Source organism: Canis lupus, chromosome 17 (genome assembly GCF_048164855.1).
Source record: "Canis lupus baileyi chromosome 17, mCanLup2.hap1, whole genome shotgun sequence".
Classification (NCBI taxonomy): domain Eukaryota; kingdom Metazoa; phylum Chordata; class Mammalia; order Carnivora; family Canidae; genus Canis; species Canis lupus.
The window spans coordinates 11,413,989-11,435,966 of NC_132854.1; the positions used below are offsets into that span (position 1 = coordinate 11,413,989).

A 21,978-nucleotide genomic window follows, 5' to 3' on the forward strand; every position below is an offset into this window, starting at 1 on the left:
AAAAAGGAAAAAAAGCAGACACTGAGTATTTTGTCTTAAAAAGAATGCTTCATTTCAGGCTGGGCTACTTTTCAGGCTGAGGAACTTCATGTGCTGAACAGTGATAGTTTAAACTCCTGTGAAATGCCAGGCTTAATTCAACTAATTATTTGTACAATTATTCATTTAATGTATGTATCTACTGTAAATTCTATTGCAGTAGGGTCTCTACCTTGATTATTTACTGTTGTATCTCCTATGCCTGGCTCACATACTAGGCACTATATATAATGAGTTGATATTGACAATTCTGACTCAAAGTTATCATCACAGAGATTTTCCTTTTTTTTATTTTTTTAATTTTTAAAAAAGATTTCATTCATTTATTTATGAGAGATACAGAGAGAGAGAGAGAGAGAGGCAGAGACATAGGCAGAGGGAGAAGCAGGCTCCATGCAGGGAGCCTGACGTGGGACTCGATCCCAGGTCTCCAGGATCAGGCCCTGGGCTGAAGGCGGTGCTAAACCGCTGAGCCACCCGGGCTGCCCTCCTTTTTTTTTTTTTTTAGATTTTACTTTTTAAGTAATCTCCACCCCCAACATGGGGTTCAAACTCACAATCCCGAGATCAAGAGTCACATGCTCTACCCACTGAGCCAACCGGGTACCCTTATAGTGCTTTTTTTCCTTATCTTCCTAACTTGGAAATCTTGGTTTCTAATAACATTAATAGTTCCTTATTTGTTTTATTTTATAATATGTAAAAGCACAAGAACAACAATATTACCTGACAATAAACTTATTGAATACAGTTCAAAATATCTTCCTACTTTTATTTGTCCTTAGACTTCATGTGGGGAAATTGTTACAGTGTTTTATGTTCCAAAATAACTTTTAAGTAATTATTTTTTCAGGGCCCCTAGCTGGCTCAGTCAGTGGGGATGTGGGTTGCAAGTGATCTTGATCTGGGGGTTGCAAGTTCGAGCCCCACATTGGGTATAGAGATTACTTAAAAATAAAATCTTAAAAAATATATATTTTCTCAGTGTGATTAGTTGTTTTTTTGTTTGTTTGTTTGTTTGTTTTTTTATGATAGTCACAGAGAGAGAGAGAGAGAGGCAGAGACACAGGCAGAGGGAGAAGCAGGCTCCATGCACCGGGAGCCTGACGTGGGATTCAATCCTGGGTCTCCAGGATGGCGCCCTGGGCCAAAGGCAGGCGCCAAACTGCTGCGCCACCCAGGGATCCCCGTGATTAGTTTTTATAGTCAGTTCCACTCAGTGGTTTCTGTTTGTGTTCAATTTCAGGGTTTTTTTCTTATTTATTTAATTTTATTTTTTGAATATTTAAATCATTTCCATGGTTCAGATGTCAAAGCTACATTAAAAGGGTAGCCAGGGAATTGACATTTTGCTCTCACCTTTACTCCTTTACACCCATTCTACCCATACTCAATAAGGAATCATTTCCACTTTCAAAAATATCTTGTTTATTCTTCCTTTTTTCATAAAAATAAGTATATATATATGTACAAGTATATACAAATATGTTTATGTGTGGATATGCCCTAGATTATTCAATCATTCTTCTCTTGATGGATACTTGGATTTGTTTTCAAGCTTTTCTGATCACAAATAATTTCACAATGCAGAGTACATGCATATCATATTTTGCATATGTGAAGGTACGTTTTCAGCTAGGTTCCTAGAAACATAACTGAATCAAAGGGCAAATGCACATATAATAATTTTGTTAAATATTGCCCAATTTTCCCTCCAGAGAGGTCTTACCATTTTTCAATCCCACTAGCAATGTTTAAGAATACCTATTTCTGGGGCACCTGGCTAGATCAGTCACTGGAGCATGAGACTTTATTTGGGGGTTGTGAGTTTGAGCCTCATGTTGAGTGTAGAGATTACTTCAAAATAAAGTCTTTTATATTTTACTTTATTACTATTTTTTTAAGATTTTAATTACTTACTCATGAGAGAGACAGAGAGACAGAGAGGCAGAGACACAGGCAGAGGGAGAAGCAGGCTCCATGCAGGGAGCCCGACGTGGGACTCGATCCTGGGTCTCCAGGAGCAAGCCCTGGCCAAAGGCTGCGCTAAACCACTGAGCCACCTGGGCTGCCCCACTATTATCTTTTTAAGTAGGTTCCAAGCCAGCACAGAGCCCCAACACAGGGCTTAAACTCACAATCCTGAGATCAAAGTTGAGTTGAGATCAAGAGTCAGCTGCTTAACCAACTGAGCCAACCAGGTACCCCCAAAATAAAGTCTTTCTTTAAAAAAAGAATATCTGTTTATCCCTAAGATTACCAACATAGTGTGATGTCAAGCTTTGGGACTTTTAGCAGTCTAGAAGTGGAAAGGGTGTGAGATTTTACCTTCCTTGCATGATAACAAGATAGCCTTAGTGAGTGTTGCCAGAAGACCTTAGACTCTTAGGTCAAAAACAGGAGAATCTATTATTTATGGTAGAGCTGGAGCCTGAGCTTCATGTTGGCATTGGTTCATCTTGCCCCTCAAGTCCCATGGGGATGAGGAGGAGCAGCCTAGGTAGATGCTGTGTCCAGGTAAGTTTGTATCATACCAGAGGAACAGTGAGCCTAGGAAACCACCGAACTTATATAAGGGAGCTGCTACAAAACCCACCCAATCTTTACTCCCAAGGAAGATATTATTATCCTAGTCAGAAAACAAATCTGCCCTCCACTGCATTTGCATTGCTTTCATGAAGAATGATGCTGAGCACTTTTTCAAATGTTTCAAAAGCAATTGCCTTTCATTTCCTGTGAACCATCTCAACATTTCTGGCAATTTTCCTACCAGGTTTTTGTCTTTGTCTTTTTCTTTTAACAGTTGTATTATTAAAAAACAAAAACAAAAACAGTTGTATTATACTATAATTTACATAGCATGATGCTCACCCATTTAAAGAGTACCATTCAAGGGCACCTGGGTGGCTCAGTTGGTTAAGTATCTGCCTTCAGCTCAGGTCATGATCTCAGGGTCCTCAGATCAAGTCCCACATCAGGCTCCCCATTCAGCTGGAAGTCTGCTTCTCCCTTTCCTCCCCAACCAACGTCCCCCCCCCCCCCCCCGCTTGTGCTCTCTCTCTCTCTCTCTCTCTTTCACTCTCTTTCTCAAATAAATAAAATATTTTAAAAAATATTTTATTTATTTATTCGTGAGAGATACACAGAGAGAGAGACAGAGACAGGCAGAGGGAGAAGCAGGCTCCGTGCAGGGAACCCGATGTGGGACTCCATCCCAGGACCCCGGGATCATGCCCTGAGCCGAAGGCAGACGTTTAACTGCTGAGCCACCCAGGTGTCCCATCAAAAAAATAAAATCTTTAAAAAAATAAATAAAGAGTACCATTCAATCAGTAGTATATTTACAGATATACAACCATCACCATAATACAACTTTGGAACATTTTTAATACCCCCTAAAAATTCTCAGTAGTCATCCCTCATCCTGAACCCCCACCCCTGCCCCATCCAGTTCTAGGTGACCATGAATCTATTCTCCATATCTATGGATTTACCTATTCTATATAGGTATAGGTTTCATACAAATGGTATCACACAGTACGTGATCTTTTGTGACTGGCTTCTTTGGCTTAGCATGCTTTTGAGGTTCATCCATGTTGTAGCATCTATCAATACTCTTCTTTATTGTTTATGTATTTTTTAAAGATTTTATTTATTTAAGAGACAGAGAGAGAGCGCATGAATGGGTGGACGGGAAGAAGGAGAGGAAGAAGCAGACTCCCCATGAGTAGGGAGCCTAATATGACTTCATCTTAGGACTCTGGGATCATGACCTGAGCAGAAGGCAGAGGCTTGATCAACTGAGCCACCCAGGCACCCCCTTTGTTACCTATTGATAGAAATTAACTATTTTGTGTAATTTAAACTGAAAATATTTTCTGCCAGTTTTCCATTTTTCTTTTCACTTTTATTATGATGATTTTGCCAAGTAAAAGTTTTTATCTATCTATGTGTACATATATATAGATAGATACATAAGATATTAGATAGATAGAGATAGGCTTAAAGGTACCAATCTCTCTCCATGGCTTCTGGAATTTCAATTATAATAGAATGGCTTTCCTCATGTCCATGTAATAAAGAAATCGACATTTTATTCTTGAATGTATCTTTTCTTTTTTTATATATATATTGAAATGACTGATCTATTTGGAGTATATTTTAATGTAAAGTAAGGGAATAAATCTAGATATGTATTTTTTCAAATGACTCTCCAGTTGTACTAATACCTGTTTTTTTTTTAAAGTTAATCTTTCCCCTCGATGATTTAAGATGATTCCTTTGTCAAATGCTAAATCTCCACATATACTTGAAATTGTTTCCATTGGTTTCTCTGTTAGCAGGCATCAACACCACATTGTTTTAATTATAGGGTCTCTACCATAATTTTTAATATGTGGTAAAACCAAACTCTCTAATTGCTCTTCCTTTTGAAGACATTCATGAGTATTCTTATTTATTTTTCCATATGAAGTTTAGGATCCAGTGCCAGGAAAAATTCTGCTGGCATCTTTTTGGGGAATTATCCTAAGTTTATACATTAACTTGGAAAGACTTAAAATATTTATGATGCTAATTGGTCCTATCCAAGAACAAGGAATGTGTTTCTATTTTTGTTTAATCATACTTTTGTGATTTTTCAGGACTCTTTCAAAATCTTCCTCATATAGGCTTGATCCATAATCTCTTAAAACACAGAGTTTCCCATTATCTATGTAACTAGATCAACAGAGTATGGTCAACCATAGTAGCAGCTCTTCTCTTTGAGAAGAGATTAGGAAGTGAGCTGAGAGAGAGGGAAACAGAAGGGCAAATATCTTCTATGTTCTACTCTCTCTGAGTTTTGTTCTGTTAGCCCCACTGAGGATTTTACTTACATGTATGTTGGTAGTTATGCTACTATATAGCACTCATTGAAACATTGTCTTTCGTAAGCTTTACTAGATAGTATGGCTGAGTATAGTGTGGGATGGGAAAAAAACTAGAGATTGAATATAGGAACCTAGTTAGTATATAACAGGGCTTTGGACTTGAGTTATTCCATTTTTTACTCAAGTCAAGGCTTGTAATGGAACACCTCATCTGCCCAATGAGTTGACTCCAAAAGAGTCAGAGGGGAAATAACAATTATCAGGAAAGTGGTTTCACAAAGGTGAAAGCAGGACTTCCTTGGTACTCTGTTAGATACCTCTGCTGCGGGAGATAGCTATACTCCAGGTTAATTTGAGGCTTGGAATAACAGAGTATATAAACCAAATGGAATAACATAGTATATAAATAAAGGAAGTATAGGAGAAGAGGAAAAGCTTATTTCTTTTTTCAAACCCTTCCAGTTCCTCTTCAGCTCAGAGAACAAAGAGACTATGTAGGACCAGCAGCAATCTTATGTTAATAATGCTCAGCCATCTCTCTGTTGGCACCATCATCTAAGCCTCTTCTGGGACTCCTGAGTTACCACAGATTAGCAAAATAAAAGGCCTCCTCTTCCAAAAGTTAACCTAGTACCCTTATTCTTAAAATGTATCCATATAATAGGGTACTATACCTATAAAAGGAATAAGGAAAATCTCTATATAGGGATCCCTGGGTGGCGCAGTGGTTTGGCGCCTGCCTTTGGCCAAGGGCGCGATCCTGGAGACCTGGGATCGAATCCCACGTTGGGCTCCCGGTGCATGGAGCCTGCTTCTCCCTCTGCCTGTGTCTCTGCCTCATTCTCTCTCTCTCTCTGTGACTATCACAAATAAATAAAAATTTTTAAAAAATTAAAAAAAAAAAGGAAAATCTCTATATACAACAATGGAGTGATTAACAGCATATATTGTTGAGAGAAAGAAATCAAGACAGAGGCGCATGGCTGATTGGTTGGTAGAGCCTGCAACTCTTACACCTGGAGGTTTTGAGTACAAGCCCCACATTAGGTATAGAGCCTTTTTTTTTTTTTTTAAGATTTTATTTATTAATGAGAGACACAGAGAGAGAGGCAGAGACATAGAGATAGAAGCAGGCTCCATGCAGGGAGCCTGATGTGGGTCTCGATCCTGGGACTCCAGGATCACTCCCTGGGCCAAAGGCAGGTGCTAAACCACTGAGCCACCGAGGGATCCCCCTATAGAGCCTTCTTTAGGAAAAAAAAAAAAAAAAGAGGGGTGCCTATGTGGCTCAGTGATTGAGAGTCTACCTTTGGCTCAGGGCATGATCCTGGGGTCCTGTGATCAAGTCCTATATCGAGCTCCCCACAGGGAGCCTGCTTCTCTCTCTGCCTATGTCTTTGTCTCTCTTTCTGTGTCTCTCACAAATAAATAAATAAAATATTTAAAATAAATAAATGAATAAATGATTTTTAAAAAGGAATAAATCAAGGTAGAAAGAAAGTATGTATAGTATGCTACCATTTATCTAAGAAAGGAGGACTACAGATATAAATACATAGATAATGCTTATATTGAAAACAATGGAGGGATCCCTGGGTGGCGCAGCGGTTTAGCGCCTGCCTTTGGCCCAGGGCGCGATCCTGGAGACCCGGGATCGAATCCCACGTCGGGCTCCCGGTGCATGGAGCCTGCTTCTCCCTCTGCCTGTGTCTCTGCCTCTCTCTCTCTGTGTGTGTGTGTGTGTGACTATCATAAATAAATAAAAATTTTTTTAAAAATCTAAAAAAAAACCAATGGAGATAATCCATAGCCCTTGCCTCCATTCCTGCTGCCAGTCTGACCTGCTCATGTCCAGAGAGCCAGTAGCTCTACTGTGCCATATGTGGCATTTGTGCCCCTTTTGGCAGTGACAATTGTCTCTCCGATCAGTGTTGGAGTGCTTTGAAATCACACACAGAGGTCCAGATTCATCTCATCTTCAGAATGTCAACAGGTACATGAACTGCTACTTTGGATTTTACTGGTTGGCAGTGGTTGACCAAATGTTTGGAATGCAGCCAATTTAGGCAAAGAAACATCCTTACTTGTGGCTCTGTTACAATGGTAAAATCTATAACCACAAGGAGATGAAACACATCTCCTTTTGAATTTAATTACCCTTTAATTCTCCTTTTGAATTTATTTTGAATTTAATTACTACATCAAAATTAATGGTGAGATCATCCCTCATTGTTATGACAAAGGAGGAACAGAGCAAATAATCTGTATGTTGGATGGGGTGCTTGCATTTATTTTATAAATATTTTACACCAATTAGAAAGTGTTCCTGGGCACAGACACCTGTGGAGTCAGGCCTTTGTATAAAGCCATGACAGAAAATCAATTTTTGACTGTATATTTAGAAAGGTCTTGTTAACTTGAAGTACATCACAACTTCTTTATCAAAATGGAGCCTTTCTGGATACCTGCATGGCTCAGTCAGTTGCGTGTCTGCCTTCAGCTCAGGTCATGATCCCAGGGTCCCGAGATCAAGCCCCACATTGGGCTCCCTGCTCAGTGGGGAGTCTGCTTCTCCTTTCCCCTCTGCAGCTCCTCCTGCTTGTGCATGCTCTTTCTCTTTCTGTCAAATAAATAAGTAAAATGTTTATTTATTTATTTTAAAATATTTTATTTATTTATTCATGAGAGACGCACAGAGAGAGGCTGAGACACAGGCAGAGGGAGAAGCAGGCTCCCTGAAAGGAGCCTGATGCGGGACTTGATCCCAGGACTCCAGGATCACGACCTGAGCCAAAGGCAGACCCAACCACTGAGCTACCCAGGTTCCTCTACAATCTTTTTTTAAAACATAGAGCCTTAAAAAAAAAAAATAGAGCCTTTTCAAAAAAAAATAGTGGAGCTTTTCTTTTAGGACACTATCAAATTTTGGACTTAAAGTCAAGTGACAAAGTTGCATCAGTGAAAATGGTTAAATATCATCACTGTAGAGATGAATATCTGCATGCCCTCTACAGCAGTGTAGAGATTCCCCTACTCCCAGGTCTTGACATAGAACTTGTGGAGAGAAGGTGAGGAGAATTAGAGACAGCAAGTATAGACAATTTTTTTTTTGAGATTTTATGTCTTTGACACAGAGAGAGGGAGAGAGATAGAGACAGAGAGAACAAGCAGGAAGAATAGCAGAGGAAGAGGAAGAAGAAGCAGGCTCCTTGCAGAGCAGGGAGCTTGATATGGGGCTCTATCCTGGCACTCTGGGATCATGACCTAAGCGGAAGGCATACACCTAACCGACTGAGCCACCCAGGCACCCCAAGTATAGACAACTCTTTTTTTTTTTAATCTTTTTTTTTTTTAAAGATTTTATTTATCCATTCATGAGTACACAGAGAGAGAGAGGCAGAGACACAGGCAGAGGGAAAAGCAGGCTCCACGCAGGGAGCCCGATGTGGGACTTGATCCCGGGTCTCCAGGATCACGCCCTGGGCCAAAGGCAGGCACCAAACCACTGAGCCACCCAGGGATCCCTAGACAACTCTTTTAAGAACTTTTGCTATAAAGGAGAGAGATAGATGCAAGATGAGAGATAGTACAGTGTCTGTGGATTTGCACATGTTATCAATGGTCCAGTAGAAAGAACAAACTGATGATGCATGAGACAAGAGGAACAATCCTTAAAACTGAAACTCAAGGCAAACCTGTTATAATTCCGCTGTGGTAAAGTAATTAATGTTTGCCTGGGGAAGCAGATTTATTCATGTTCTTTTTATGTTCTTTTTCCTCTTCATGTACATGCCTACTTTTGGATCCTCTTTCTTTCTTTTTTTTTTTTTTTTTCAGATCCTTTTTAACAATGCTATTAAGAAATGTTACAGGGCAGCCCTGGTGGCTCAGCAGTTTAGTGCCACCTTTAGCCCAGGGCCTGACCTGGAGACCTGGGATTGAGTCCCATGTCAGGTTCCCTGCATGGTTCCTCTGCCTGTGTCTCTGCCTCTCTCTCAATCTCTCTATCAATCACATGAATAAATAAATAATATGAAAGAAAGAAAGAAAGAAAGAAAGAAAGAAAGAAAGAAAGAAAGAAAGAAAGAAGAAAGAAAGAAAGAAAGAAAGAAAGAAAGAAAGAAAGAAAGAAAGAAAGAAAGAAAGAAGAAAGAAAGAAAGAAAGAAAGAAAGAAAGAAAGAAAGAAAGAAAGAAAGAAAGATAGATAGATTACATGATAGACAGAAGGACTGGATGCCTTTTATCATGGGGCTTGGATTCCAGCTTGGTTGCTGTCACCCTGTTGAAGTAGCTAAAAGAAGCTCTGGTACTGGGGATCCCTGGGTGGTTCAGTGGTTTAGGGCCTGCCTTCAGCTCAGGGAGTGATCCTGGAGTCCCAGGATCAAGTCCCACATCAGCTCCCTGCATGGAGCCTGCTTCTCCCTCTGCCTGTGCTTCTGCCTCTCTGTGCCTCTCATGAATAAAAGATAAAATCTTAAAAAAAAAAAAAAAAAAAGAAGCTCTGGTACAGTATGTTCTCCAATCATTTGCAACTGGCATGGAAGACAGTCCCCATTTCCTGGCTGCTGAAAAGGTAGCAAATCACTTTGGGAATGAACATCATGAAGTCTTTTTTAACTCTAAGGAAAGCATACAGATACTGAATGAAGTCATATTTTCCTTAGAAACTTATGACCTTACAACAGTTCACACTTCAGTAGATATGTATTTAACTTCCAAGTACATGTGGAAGAACACAGCATGGTGATCTCTGGAGAAGGTTCAGATATACTTCTACAGAGTTACACATATTCTCACGAAAACTTATTTTTCTGTTTTTTTTTTAGGATAGATTTATTTATTCATTCATTCATTCATTCATTCATGAGAGACAGAGAGAAGCAGAGACATAGACAGAGAGAGAAGTAGGTTCCTCACAGGGAGCCCAAAGCAGGACTCGATCCCTGGACCTAGGATCACGCCCTGAACTGAAGGCAGACGCTCAACTACTGAGTCACCCAGGCATTCCGAAAACTTCTTTTTCTAAAAAATCCAACTTGGGCGAGAAACTTCTGAAGGAACTGTTTGTTTGATGTTGTTCTCCACATAGATCAAACTACTGCTACCCATGGACTTGAAATGAGAGTCCCTTTCTTGGATCACTGATTTTCTTCCCATTACTTGTCTCTGCTACCAGCAATGAAAATTCCAAAGAATGGGATAGAAAAACATCTCCTGAGAGATGATATTCAAAGACTCTAATCCTTTAAAAGAGTCTCTGGTGACCAACAGAGCCTTCAGTGATGGGGTAACCTCAGTCAATAATTTCTGGTTTAAAATTTTACAGGAATAGGGGCACCTGGCTGGTTCAGACCATGAGCATATGACTTTTGATCTCGGGGTTGTGAGTTCAAGCCCCATGTTGGGTTTATTTTACTTAAAAATAAAATATTTACAAAAAGATTTTACAGGAATATATTGACAGCAGGTTGATGATGCTATGATGGTAACTTCAAGACAAAAATTTCCTTCAGTACTTCTCAAATTTACAAAGATGATTACTACCATTAATCTTTGAATGCTGCTACCCAGACCAGGCTGACCTGCTGACCAGTTATTGGATGCTCAAGTGGATCAATGCCACTGATCCCTTACAAGCTACCAAAGCTGAGGCACTCTCTAAAGTACAGATCAAAAGTAAAAGTTCCTTCTGTGAAGGGTGGTGGGACTCGGGGCAGGTGGGGACATCCACCCATACATACTTGAGCATGAAAAAAAAAAGTCTCAAATCTAAAAAACAAAGGGAAAATAAATCATAAAAATTTTTTAAAGTTGTTACTAATGAGGTTGGAGGAAGAACAGGATAGAGAAGACAGTGATAAAAGCCAGACATGTTTTGTATACTTGAATTTGAAACAATGTAAATACTTTACATAGGCCTAAAACAAGATGAAATTTTAGCAACTTCTAAATACCTAAAGGAAAATGAAGCAAATGAACTCACTAAGAATCCTTAATGACCTAACTACTAAATCCGATGCCTTGCTTGAGGGCACGTTCCACTTAACCTGTCTATATAATTTGACATTGTTGATCATTGACTTTTTTTTTTTTTTAAGAGTTTACCCATTTATTCATGAGAGACACAGGGAGAGAGAGAGGCAGAGACACAGGCAGTGGGAGAAGCAGGCTCCGTGCAAGGAGCCCGATGCAGGACTTGATCCCGGATCCCAGGATCATACCCTGAGCCAAAAGCAAATGCTCAACCGCTGAGCCACCCAGTCATCCCCATTGACTCATTATTAAAATTCTCTCCCTTGGGATCCCTGGGTGGCGCAGTGGTTTGGCACCTGCCTTTGGCCCAGGGTGCGATCCTGGAGACCCGGGATCGAATTCCATGTCGGGCTCCCAGTGCATAGAGCCTGCTTCTCCTTCTGCCTATGTCTCTGCCTCTCTCTCTCTCTCTCTCTGTGTTTGTGTGTGACTATCATAAATAAATAAAAATTAAAAAAAAAATTCTCTCCCTCCTTGGCTTTTCTGAGACCACTCTTTCCTGGTTTACTTGATAAATCTCTGATTTCACTTCTTAGTATCCTTCACAGGGCCATCTTCTACCTATGCCTTTATTTATTTTTTATTTTTTTTAAGTTTTTCTTTTTTTATTTTTATTTATGATAGTCACACAGAGAGAGAGAGAGAGGCAGAGACATAGGCAGAGGGAGAAGCAGGCTCCATGCACTGGGAGCCCGACGTGGGATTCGATCCCGGGTCTCCAGGATCGCGCCCTGGGCCAAAGGCAGGTGCTAAACCGCTGCACCACCCAGGGATCCCTCCCCATGCCTTTAATATAAGTAGTTCCCATTCTTTTTTTTTTTTCCTTTTTTAAGATTTTATTTTTAAGAAATCTCTGCACCCAACATGGGGCTCAAACTCACAACTGTGAGATCAAGAGTCTCATGCTCTACTGACTGAGCCAGCAAGGTGCCTACCCCCACCTTTTTAAGTAGGCTCCATGCCCAACATGGGATTTGAACTCACAATCCTGAGATCAAGAGCTACATGCGGGGATCCCTGGGTGGCTCAGTGGTTTAGCGCCTGCCTTTGGCCCAGGGTGCGATCCTGGAGTCCCGGGATCGAGTACCGCGTCAGGCCCCCAGCATGGAGCCTGCTTCTCCCACTGCCTGTGTCTCTGCCTCTCTCTCTGTTTCTCATGAATAAAAGCCTGCTTCTCCCTCCTCCTGTGTCTCTGCCTGCCTCTCTCTCTCTCTCTCTTTCTCTCTCATAAATAAATAAATAAATAAATAAGTCTTAAAAAAAAAAAAAAAAAGGAGCTACATGCTCTTAGGGTGCCTGGTGGCTCAGTCAATTAGGCACCTGACTCTTGGTTTCAACTCAGGTCATATTCTTGGGGTCATGAGACCCAACCCCATATTGAGCCCCTAGTAGAGTTCCATGCTCAGGACAGAGTCTGCTTGTCCCTTTCCCTCTGCTCCTCCCCTGCTCGAGCTCACTCGTGCTCTCTAATAAAATCTAAAAACAAAACAAAACAAAAAAAAACCCTGCATGTTCTAGGTAGTTCTCATTTTCTCTTTCTTTTTTTTTTTTTTTTTTTTTTTTTTTAAGTAATTTCTACACCCAATGCAGGGCTCAAACTTAAAACCCGCATATCAAGAGTTGCACACTCCACCAACTGAGCCAGCCAGGTGCCCCTAGATAGTTCCATTCTTAATTTACTTTTTTTTAAACATTTGCACAGGAACTAGGAGATAGTTCATTTTTTTAAATGATTTTATTCATTTATTCATGAGAGACACAGAGAGAGAGAGTCAGAGACAAGGCAGAGGGAGAAGCAGTCTCCATGCAGGGAGCCCGATGTGGGACTCCATCCTGGAACTCTGGGATCACGCCCTGAGCCCAAGGCAGACGCTCAACCACTGAGCCACCCAGGAGTCCCTTAATTTACTCTTTTTATTTTTTTTAATTTACTCTTTTTAATCTACTGATCACTCCCAGCAGTAAAACTATATACTCCCCTGACTACTATTAGTTATATTTACATTAATATGTGATTATAAGAAAATTAAAATCAATATAGGTTGCTGTATTATAGGGAAATATTGCCATGGGAAGGAAAAAATGAACCAATCTCAAGGGAATTGCTCTACAATAGTTTCTTTGAATAAGTCTTGCCTTTCCTTGCCTCAGAGCTTGTTCTGGGCTCTCACTCTCTGCCATTAAAAGTTGTTCTGTGGTGACTCTGGAGTTACAAACTCCCTCAACTATTTGGCTTCTCTGTGAGCCTGTATACCCTCTAACCACAGTCTCCCTGTGGCCACATGGTTGGTGCCACCTTTCCTGTAGCTGCCTCCTACCTTGCTTCCTTTTGAGGCTTAGAGCACATCCACTCCTTTTCCTTTTTCCTTTTTTTAATTTTAATTCAATTTGCAGGGAAGCCAGGTAGCTCAGCGGTTTAGCGCCACCTTCAGCTTGGGGCGTGATCCTGGAGACCCAGGATCGAGTCCCATGTCAGGCTCCCTGCATGGAGCCTGCTTCTCCCTCTGCCTGTGTCTCTGCCTCTCTTAATTAATTAATTAATTCAATTTGCCAACATATAGTACATCATTAGTTTCAGATGTAGTTTGCAATAGTTCATCAGTTGTGTAGAACACCCAGCACTCACCCCATCATGTGTCCTCCTTAATGCCTGTCACCCAGTTACTCCACCCCCAAACCCCCTCCCCTTCCATGATCCTCTTTAAAAAGGGGAGGGGGGCTAAATTTTATGTTATGTATATTTTAACCACAATTTTAAAAAAACTTTTGAAAGGTATTCTACCTTTTGTGTAAGAAATAGGGGCATAACATTCATATTTGTTTATATTTGCATAAAGAAATACTAAACAATAAACATATATGAATGTTTACCTGTAAGAGAATGGTGTGGATGGGGACAGATGTGAGGAGATTACTCCATGTACACTCTTCATATCATTTTTATTTAAATCATGTAATATACTACCTATTCAAAAATGAATAGATGTTTCAAACAACTCAGTAACATTTACTCAGGTATGGCTTTTCTCTGACTAAAGCAGTCACTTGCTTTTTAATTTTTTTTTTAATTTTTTAAAAGATTTTATTTATTCATTCATGAAAGACATAGAGAGAGGCAGAGACATAGATGGAGGGAGAAGCAGGCTCCCCTCAGGGAGCCTGATGTGGGACTCAATCCCTGAACTCCAGCAGCATCAGGCCCTGAGCCAAAAGCAGAGCTTAACTGCTGAGCCATCCAGGCGTCCCAGTCACTTGCTTTTTTAAATCATTCTTACATAATTAAAGGTCACATAGTTACTTTAAATAAACACAGACTCAATTCCATTTTATATTTTTTAAAGATTTTATTTATTTACTTGAGAGAGAGCAAGAGAGCACAAATGGGGGAGTGAGGGAGAAGCAGACTCCCCACTGAGCAGGGAGCTGGATGTGGGGCTGCACCAGGACCCTGAGATCATGACCTGAGCCAAAGGTAGATACTGAGAAACTCAAGTGCCCCTCAATTCCATTTTAAATAAAATAAATAAATAAAAATGTTTGATCCCATAAAAGAATGAAAGCTTCAAGGTTAATTTAATGCTAGCTCTTGTCCTGTCCTGCAGATGGGCTCTGCAGTGAGTTAACTCCTATCAATGGCAGAAGGGAGCATAATCATCTTTCTCCTCTCCAAACTTCTACCATTCCTTAATGGCATTTTACTGCTCTTCCCTTTTTTTTTTTTAAGATTTTATTTATTCAAAAAAAAAGATTTTATTTATTCATTCATGAGAATCACAGAGAGAGAGGCAGAGACCTAGGCAGAGGGAAAAGCAGGCTCTCTGTGGATAGCCTGATGCGGGACTCGATTCCAGAACCCTGGGATCACAACCTGAGCCAAAGGCAGATACTCAACCACTGAGCCACCCAGGTGCCCCACTACTCTTTCCGACCCATCATCCTCCACCAACAGGAGGAAAGAAATGTTCCTACTTTACTGGTAGGACCATAAGATGGTTGTATAGCTTCTGTGCTTGCAGATATTTTAAGCCAACCCTTTCTCTTTTGGGGCTCTTCGTGGATTCTTAAGAGATACACCCTACAAGTCATTGTTGGACTGAGCTGCTGTTCCTTTGACCTGAAAGGATACACTCTATCCCAAGTCCCTTATTCACTCCAAAACACTGGGAATTCAATGAGACTCTTCTAGCTTCTCCTCATTTACATGGCCTTTGAGTCAGATTATGCAATGACCCCAAAGAGCCTCTCTTTCACATATGGTTCATGGGAAACACTCATGCACTGATTACTTAACAAATTCTGGAAGAATGGGCTGATTCTAATCTACTAGATAGTCCCCCCTGCTCTACTTCTAAGTAGCAAGCCAGCTCTTCTCTTGATCTCTAGATTTTCTGAAAAAGAGTCAGATCTCAGTGAACTGTGACCTGATAAATTCAGAGGACATACATTAGGCTTTCCAAGTGGAAGCTGCTCACTTTTGACTTGAGGGAAGGAGGAAACCACATACCTACTTCTCCTTATCAGAGGGGAGCAAGGTTCAAAGCCTACCAACAGCTCTCTCCAAAGAAATCCTTTAAAAAATTCCTCTCCCTTATAGTGGAGAAATTGCAAAACCTTGGCCAAATTATCAAAATTGCTGTAACCAGGGGCTCCTGGTGTCTCAGTCAGTTGAACGTCCAACTCTTGATCTTAGCTGAGGTCTCAATCTCATGGTCATAAGTTCAAGCCCCACATTGGGTTCCATGCCGGGCATGGAGCCTACTTTAAAAAAAAAATTAGTGTAACCAATGAAAGGCAGATAGATATTATACACCTCAAGATGTGATACTCTGAGAAAAATACATCATTTATATAGCATTTTGACTAGGGTCATAAGTTAAATCTAATCATGAGAAAATACCAAGCAAACTAAAAAGAACTGTTCTTTTAAAAACTTTTTTTCAGTATTCTTCAAAACTATCATTGTGATAAAAGACAAAGAAAAGCACCAGAACTGTTCCATATGAAAGAGACTAAAGAAAACAGCTGAATGCAGTATGTACACTGCAACCTCTAGTGGAGGGAAACAAATGCTGTGAAGGATGCCATTCAATTGACAAACAGGAATGTGGACATAAGTCTTTCAAAGGTACTGTTTTACTGTTAACATTTCCTGAAGTTAATAACGGCCCTGTGGTCATGGAACACAATGTCCTTTTTCTTAGGAAAAATACAATAAAGAATTCAGAGACAAAGAGAAATAATGCATGCAGCTTATTCTTAACTAATTTAGAAAAAAATAGAGAAAGAGGAATGAGAAACCTCTAACAAAAAAGCAATTTATGACAAATTGTTAACAATAAATGAATCTGAGTAAAAGCCAAACAAGTACTTTTGTATCACTCTTGCAACTTTTCTGTGAGTTTGAAATTATTTCCAAATAAAACCCTTTTTTAATTTAAAAAAATCTAGCCTAGGACGTCTGGATGGCTCAATGGTTGAGCATCTGCCTTTGGCTCAGGGGGTGATCCTGGAGTCTCGGGATTGAGTCCCACATCCAGCTCCCCTCGAGGAGCCTGCTTCTTCTTCTGCCTATGTCTCTGCCTCTCTGTGTGTGTGTCTCTCATGATTAAATAAATAAAATCTTTAAAAATAAATGAAAATCTGCCCTAAGGGGCACCCAGCTGACCAAGTTGGTGGAGCATGTGCCTCTTGATCTCAAGGTTTAAGTTTGAGCCCACGTTGGATGCAGAGATTACCTAAAAATAAAATCTTAAATAAATAGGGACGCCTGGGTGGCTCAGCAGCAGTTTAGCACCTGCCTTCAGCCCAGGATGTGATAGTGGAGTCCCAGCGATCGAGTCATACATCGGGCTCCCTGCATGGAGCCTACTTTTCCCTCTGCCGGTCTTTCATGAATAAATAAAATCTTTAAAAAATAAATTAATTAATTAAAAATAAACTTAAAAAATAAATAAATAATAAAAATCTCTGTCTTTGGGCAGCCCCAGTGGTGCAGCGGTTTAGCGCCGCCTGCAGCCTAGGGTGTGATCCTGGAGACCCTGGATCGAGTCCCATGTCCCGCTCCCTGCATGGAGCCTGCTTCTCCCTCTGCCTGTGTCTCTGTGCCTCTCATGTGTGTGCGTGTGTGTGTGTGTGTGTGTGTGTCTCTATAAATAAATAAATAAATAAATAATATTAAAAAAAAACAACTCTGTCTTCTCCAAAAACATGACTCATTTATATCCTTGCTAAAGGTAAAGGGACTGAGAGTCAGATATCTGATTTTTTTAACAAATTCTTCTTCTTTTTAATTATTTTAATATGAAAATACCACACAAATGGACAAGTGCATATTATAAACACAGCCTGAAAAACAATAACACAAATACCTGCGTACTCAGGATGTAGCTTATAAAAAAGAACACTATCAGTATCCTTGAAGCCCCTACCCATACAATGCCTTTTCTCAAACACTCCATCACTCCAACCTAAATAATCACAATCCTGACTTTTATAATCATTCAATCCTTTGCTACACGTTTTTATCACGTATTTATGTAGAACTTAAAAATGTATAATTTAAATGTGTTTCAGGGCACCTGGGTGATTCAGTCGATTAAAGTGTCTGCCTTCAGCTTAGTTCATGATCTTTGGATGCTATGATCAAGCCCTGCATCAGGCTTCCTGCTCAGCAAGGAGTCTGCTTCTCTCTCTCTCTCTCTCTCTCTCTGCCCCTGCCAACACCTCTCTCTCTCTTTCTCTCTCTCAAATAAATAAAATCAAAATAAATAAATAAGTCTCTTTTAGGGATACCTGGATGGCTCAGTTGGTTAAACATCTGCCTTTGGCTCAAGTTGTGATCCCAGGATCCTGGGATCAAGCACCAAGTCAGACTCCCTGCTCAGCGGGGAGTCTGCTTCTCCCTCTCCCTCTGTGCTCGCTCGCTCTCTCTCAAATAAGTAAATCTTTAAAAATAATTAATGTGTCTCTTTTACATTTTTTTTCTTTTACATTTTAAACAAATAAATGTGCTATGGTCTGAATGTTTGTGTCTCCCTCAAATTCATCTGTTGAAACCTAACTGCCAACGTGATGGTATTAGGACATGGGCATATAAGCCATGCTAATGAATGGGATTAGTGCCCATATAAAAGAGCTCCATGGAGCTCCCTGACCTCTTCTGCCATGTGAGGATACAAGAAGTATGTAACCTGAAATAGGCTTTCACCCAGCCATAATAGTATCCTGATTCTGGACTTTCAGCCTCTAGAATTGTGAGTAATACATTTTCTGCTGTTTTTAAGCCACTCTATGATATTCTGTTACAGCAGGCTTAATGCACTAAAAATGATATAATGTTTATTTTTCCGACATGCTTTTTTTTGCTCAATATTACATTTTTTAAAAGTTTTTTTTAAGATTTTATTTATTTATTTTGAGAGAGAATGAGAAAGCATGAGATGGGGAAGGGCAAAGGGAGAGGGAGAAGCAGATTCTCGCTGAGCAGGGAACCCAACTTGGGGCTTGATCCCAGGATCCCAGGATCATGACCTGAACCCAAAGGATGCCCAACCAACTGAGCCACCCAAGTGCCCCTGTGCACTTGTATCTTAATAAACATATGTATGAGCTTTCTCTAGGATACATTCCTAGGAATGAAATTGCTGGTATGCACCAGGGTTCAACTTTACTGCTGACTAGTACTAACTACTACTAGATAATGCTAAGATGGTTTTAGCAATTGATTGTGATTGTAGCAATTTACAATGTTACAATGAGAAATGTTTGTTCCATAACCTTGGTCAGTATTTGTTATTATCCAACTTTAACATTTTCCATTCTAGTAAATATGAATGATATATTATGGTTTAATTTGCATTTCCCATACTACTAATGAGCTTGATGTCTTTGCATATACTTATGGGCTGTTTGTCTTTCTCTTCTATGAAATGCCTGTTCATATATTTTGCTCCTTTTTCTTTTTCTTTTTTTTTTTAAAGACTTATTTATTTATTCACAAGAGAGAGAGGCAGAGACACAGGCAGAGAGAGAAGCAGGCTCCATGCTGGGAGCCCCATGTGGGACTCGATCCCAGGACTCCAGGACTACGCCCTGGGCCAAAGGCAGGCACTGAACTGCTGAGCCATCTAGGGATCCCCTCATTTTTCAATTATATATGTTAGAATTATATTATCCTGGTTTGTAGTTTATATTCCCACTCTTTTTTATGTCTTTTTTAAACAGAACTTTTTCTGATCTCAGGGTTGTGAGTTCAAGCCCCACATTGGGTGTAGAGATTACTTAAAAATAAAATCTTTAACAAAACAAAACAAGGGTCACCTGGGCTGCTCAGTCAGTTAAGTGCCAATTCTTGATTTCAACTCAGACTATGATCTCAGGGTTATGACACAGAGTCCCATGTCGAACTCAGTGCTCAGCAGAGAGTCTGCTTGGAATTTTCTCTCTCTCTCCCCTCTCTTCCTCTGCCCCTCCCCCCTGTGCATGCTCTCTCTCTCTAAAATAAATAAGTAAATCTTTAAAAAAGAAACAGAACTTTAATTTTGATGTAATCTAATTGATTAATCTTTCAATTTTGGTTTGAAAATTTTGTTTTGTTAACAGAATCCTTTCTTATCCTGAGGTGATAAATCTATCACCTTTTTAAAATTTTATAGCTTAGCCTTCATATTTAAATCTTTAATTTACTCAGAATTAATTTTTGTTTATGGTTTGAGTAGGAACCAGACTTTGTTTTTCTTTTAATTGGATGGTACTTGGACCATTTTTTCAAAAATCATCTTTTTTACCCTCAGATTTCCAGTATACTTACTGTCCCAATATGGTCATATCTGGGGGGGAGGGGGTCTGATTCTCTATTCTGTTCCACTGGTCTATTTCTCTATTTCTGAGTCAGTTCAACACTCTCAATGACTATATCTGTAAAGTAAAATTCTAAGACCATCTAGCAACCTTACTGTTTTTCATTAGAAGTGTCTTAGATACTATTGGACCTTTGCTCCTTCATATCAATTATAGATTCAGCATCTTAAATTCAAAGAATAACTCTGTTGGAGATACTGGAATTCCAATAACTCTTGAGGCAGAATTAGCATTCCTAAAATATTGAATCTCACCCATTCACATAAAATAGCTCTACATTTATTTAGATCTCTTGAAAATAAATTCTTTTTGTTACATTTTTCTAAAGTATCGCAAAAGTTTCGGTACTATAATAAATGGAATTTTTACCGATTTTTTAAAAGTCATCTCTACACCCAATATGGGACTCAAAGTTACAATCCTGGGATCAAGAATCACATGTTCCACCAACTGAGCCAGCCAGGCACAAATGGAATTTTTAAAAATATATATATTTCTAACAGATTTTTCATGATGTTTAAATGTAATAGTGGTTTTATTTTATGTTTTAAAGAATTTTATTTACTTATTCATGAAAGAGAGAGAGAGGCAGAGACATAGGCAGCTCGCAGGGAGCCCTATGTGGGACTTGATCCCGGACCCTGGGATGACATCCTGAGCCAAAAACAGACACTCAACCACTGAGCCACCCAGGTGTCCCTCATCCTTTTTTTTTTTTTTAAGATATTATTTATTTATTTAAGATTTTATTTATTTATTCATGAGAGACAGAGAGAGAGAGAGAGGCAGAGACATAGGCAGAGGGAGAAGCAGACTCCTCACAAGGAGCAGGATGTGGAACTCAATCCTAGATCCCGGGATCAGGCCCTGAGTCAAAGGCAGACACAACCACTCAGCCACCCAGGCATCCCTTTTTTTATTTATTTGACAGAGAGAAAGCACAGACAGAAAGAGTAGTAGGGAGACAGAGAAGCAGGCTCCCTGCTAAGCAAGGAGCTGGAAGTGGGGGGTGGGGTAGTGAGGGTAGGGGTTGGGGGGGATCTCAGGACCAACTCAGAACTCTGGGATCATGACTTGAGACAAAGGCAGATGCTTAGCTGACTGAGCCACTCAGGTGTCCCCCCACCCCATATGATCATCTTAATAAATGCAGAAAAATAAAATGAGAACACTCTAAACAGGTTAGGAATATAAATAAACTCCCATAACCCGATAAAGCCCACCTTAGAAAAATTCATGGCAAATATACCATTGACTCTTGAACAACAACATAGGTGGAGGGATCGAGTCCCACATTGGCTTCCCTGTGAGGAACCTGCTTCTCCCTCTGTCTATGCTCTGCCTCTGCCTCTCTCTGTGTGGTTCTCATAAATAAATAAATAAATAAATAAATAAATAAATAAATAAATAGTAAATAAGTAAATAAGTTAATAAGTAAATAAATAAATAAATAAATAAATAAATAAATAAATAAATAGATCTTTTTTAAAAAAGATGACCAGGGGATCCCTGGGTGGCTCAGTGTTTGGGCACCTGTCTTCAGCCCAGGGTGTGATCCTGGAGACGCGGTATCGAGTCCCACGTCGGGCTCCCTGCGTGGAGCCTGCTTCTCCCTCTGCTTATGTCTCTGACTCTCTCTCCATGTTTCTCATGAATAAATAAATAAAATCTTTAAAAAAAAAAAAAAAGATGACCATATGGTTTTTACCCTTTAGCCTCTTAATCTAGTAAATTGTATATATTAATTGTAATAAAATCAACTTTCAAATGTTAAACTAACTTGCATTTCTGGGAATGAATCCAATTTGGTCAGGATGTATTTCATCACTTTTACTCATTGATGGATTTAGTTTGCTTAGATTTACTTAGGATTTATGAATGACATAAGCCTATAATTTATTTTCTTATACTATCCTTGTTAGCTTTGGTGTTTCTCTAAATTAATGAATTAATTAATTAATCATAAAGATAATGAGAATTTCAAAGAGAAGTAAAGGTACTGACAATGACAAGAGATAAGACCCCAGATATTAGAATAATTACTCTGACCATCTTCCTATTCCTTTTTTCTTTTCTTTTTAAAATATTTTTTAAAATGTAGGCTGGGTGGCTCAGCGGTTTAGTGCCTGCCTTCAGCCCAAGTCGTGATCCTGGAGACCCAGGATCGAGTCCCAT

At 39.7% G+C, this 21,978-nt stretch overlaps 1 protein-coding gene and 1 pseudogene across 2 annotated transcripts in view; one reads left to right on the forward strand and one right to left on the reverse strand.

The window, feature by feature from the left end:
• Nucleotides 1-21,978, reverse strand: part of PCCA (propionyl-CoA carboxylase subunit alpha) — a 462,660-nt gene that overhangs the window by 419,764 nt on the left and 20,918 nt on the right. Inside the window, exon 3 of one of the 2 annotated variants that reach the window (XM_072782479.1) lies at nt 7,376-7,530. The exons of the other annotated variant lie outside the window; for it this stretch is intronic. Within the exon in view, the coding sequence (XP_072638580.1) occupies nt 7,376-7,381 (6 nt within the window). The 5' untranslated portion in view covers nt 7,382-7,530. The remainder of the gene's footprint in view (nt 1-7,375; nt 7,531-21,978) is intronic. 2 annotated transcript variants of the gene reach the window in all.
• On the forward strand, nt 9,125-10,243 carry LOC140607749 (asparagine synthetase [glutamine-hydrolyzing]-like; annotated as a pseudogene).